This window comes from Sitodiplosis mosellana, unplaced genomic scaffold (genome assembly GCF_009176505.1).
Source record: "Sitodiplosis mosellana isolate CC-2019 unplaced genomic scaffold, AAFC_SMos_1.0 Smas_scaffold_6239, whole genome shotgun sequence".
In the NCBI taxonomy this organism is placed as follows: Eukaryota; Metazoa; Arthropoda; class Insecta; order Diptera; family Cecidomyiidae; genus Sitodiplosis; species Sitodiplosis mosellana.
In genome coordinates, this window is record NW_022601480.1 from 964 (window position 1) to 2,805 (window position 1,842).

The 1,842-nt window shown below is 39.5% G+C and overlaps 1 protein-coding gene across 1 annotated transcript; it reads right to left on the minus strand.

Annotated features, from left to right (window-relative positions):
* Window positions 1–203: 203 nt before the first annotated feature.
* Window positions 204–1,001, minus strand: LOC129579539 (translation initiation factor IF-2-like). The gene has a single exon (XM_055469679.1). The coding sequence runs from the start codon at window positions 999–1,001 to the stop codon at window positions 204–206; it is 798 nt and encodes a 265-aa protein (XP_055325654.1).
* Window positions 1,002–1,842: the final 841 nt, after the last annotated feature.

The window sequence follows — 1,842 nt, forward strand, 5'->3', positions numbered from 1 at the left end:
CTTTATCTGATGCGATGCGATACAAAATCAAAGGGAAAATCAAGAATTAAAAATGAACTGACGTAAAAAGCGAAGTGAATTCATTCATTGTGATTTTATTTCATCATCAACAATATTACAATACACATTTTCTTTAGAAATCGTTTGAACTCAAATCGAATCACACTAATCTTTTTTTTCGAAATTAAAATCAACTGAATTGATTAATCCCCCTTGGTTACGACAATTGCTACAACAACAATTACAACGATAATTAAAATAATGAAAAATATCACGACGCAAATTATAATTAATTGTTTTGTGCTGCAACCACTGTTATCATTGTGATAACCATTACGGTAGTGACGCTGGTGATGTCTTTCTGCATAATCACCATCATTGACATGATGATCTTCATAGTCTGGAGGATTCCCAGAACCGCCAGGGTAACTTGGTCCACTAGGACGTTGTATCCCAGGCCCCGGTAACGTCGGACGTATACTTGGTCCACTAGGACGTTGTATCCCAGGCCCCGGAAACGTCGGACGCGTACTTGGTCCACTAGGACGTTGTATTCCAGGCCCCGGAAACGTTGGATGCGTACTTGGTCCACTAGGACGTTGTATACCGGGCCCTGGGAATGTCGGATGCGTACTTGGTCCACTAGGACGTTGTATCCCGGGCCCTGGGAATGTCGGATGCGTACTTGGTCCACTAGGAAGTTGTATCCCGGGCCCTGGGAATGTCGGACCAGGTCTGGATATTCCTGAGCTTGGAAATGTAGGAGAAATGCCGGGTCTACTACTCGAACTTGGGAAACTTGGACTTGGTCTTGAAGAGCTCGGGAATGAAGGAACAGACCTACCGCCACCAAATCCACCTCCGTCTCCTGGACGGCTTATACCAAATCCACCTCCACCTCCTGGCCGGCTAATACCACCACCTCCACTTCTACTGCTACTGAAACCTCCTCCACTGCTCAAACCGCCACCGCCGCCGCCTTGTGAGAACGAAATTTTCATTAGCACCGGAAATATATTTATTATTTTGATTTATTTATTTACCGCCAAGACTTCTGATATTCATTTTTAGACGAAAACAGCCGTTTTAATATTTTGGAATGAAGATAAACTTATTTTTCAATCGAAACAAAACTGACACAAAAATCAAAGTGATAATGTTCTTCTAATGTTGACGTATGGAGCAAAGAAAAGCGATATTTGAATTTCAATTCAAAAATGTGACGGTTATAAGCTTTAAATGGCAACTAGTCCAGTATTCTTTGAAGATATCACCGTTACAAACAATTGTGAATATGGAGTCACTCACATCAATTGCTTTAAACAAAATGATTCGTTAAAATCTTCGAAAGTGAAAAACGTTCAACATATGATGTTTGACAGTCTCAACCTCAATGTTTCTCAAAAGTCAAACATCCATTCCAATTTGTCGATAAACCGACACGATCATATGATACTTTTTTTTTGCTTCACACATTTTAGAGTATTTTTTTGTGCTTTGTTGTATGTGGTTGTGCTAACTTATTTTCTCAATTTGGACAAGGTAATGTATTGATTCACAACACATGAACACACCAGGGACTCGTTTGAGAAAAAGAATCGTAAATTGTTAATAAAAAGAATAAAATTGAAGTCCAACGTGTTTTATTGATACATTTCTACATATATGCTCAAAGAATCTAGGTCATGATGATTTGATGCGTAAAAACATCCAGGACGAAAATGGGAAATGTACGAACTTTAATCAAACATGGGCACCGCAATTAACGCAGTAAACTCCTGTTGAACGGAACGATTCTGAACAGTAGACAAATGGAGCACATGGGATGAAGCTAATGAAAAA

Bases quoted from the DNA above. Each gene is read 5' to 3' on its own strand.
- LOC129579539 (XM_055469679.1), bottom strand. From the start codon at position 1,001: ATGAAAATTTCGTTCTCACAAGGCGGCGGCGGTGGCGGTTTGAGCAGT.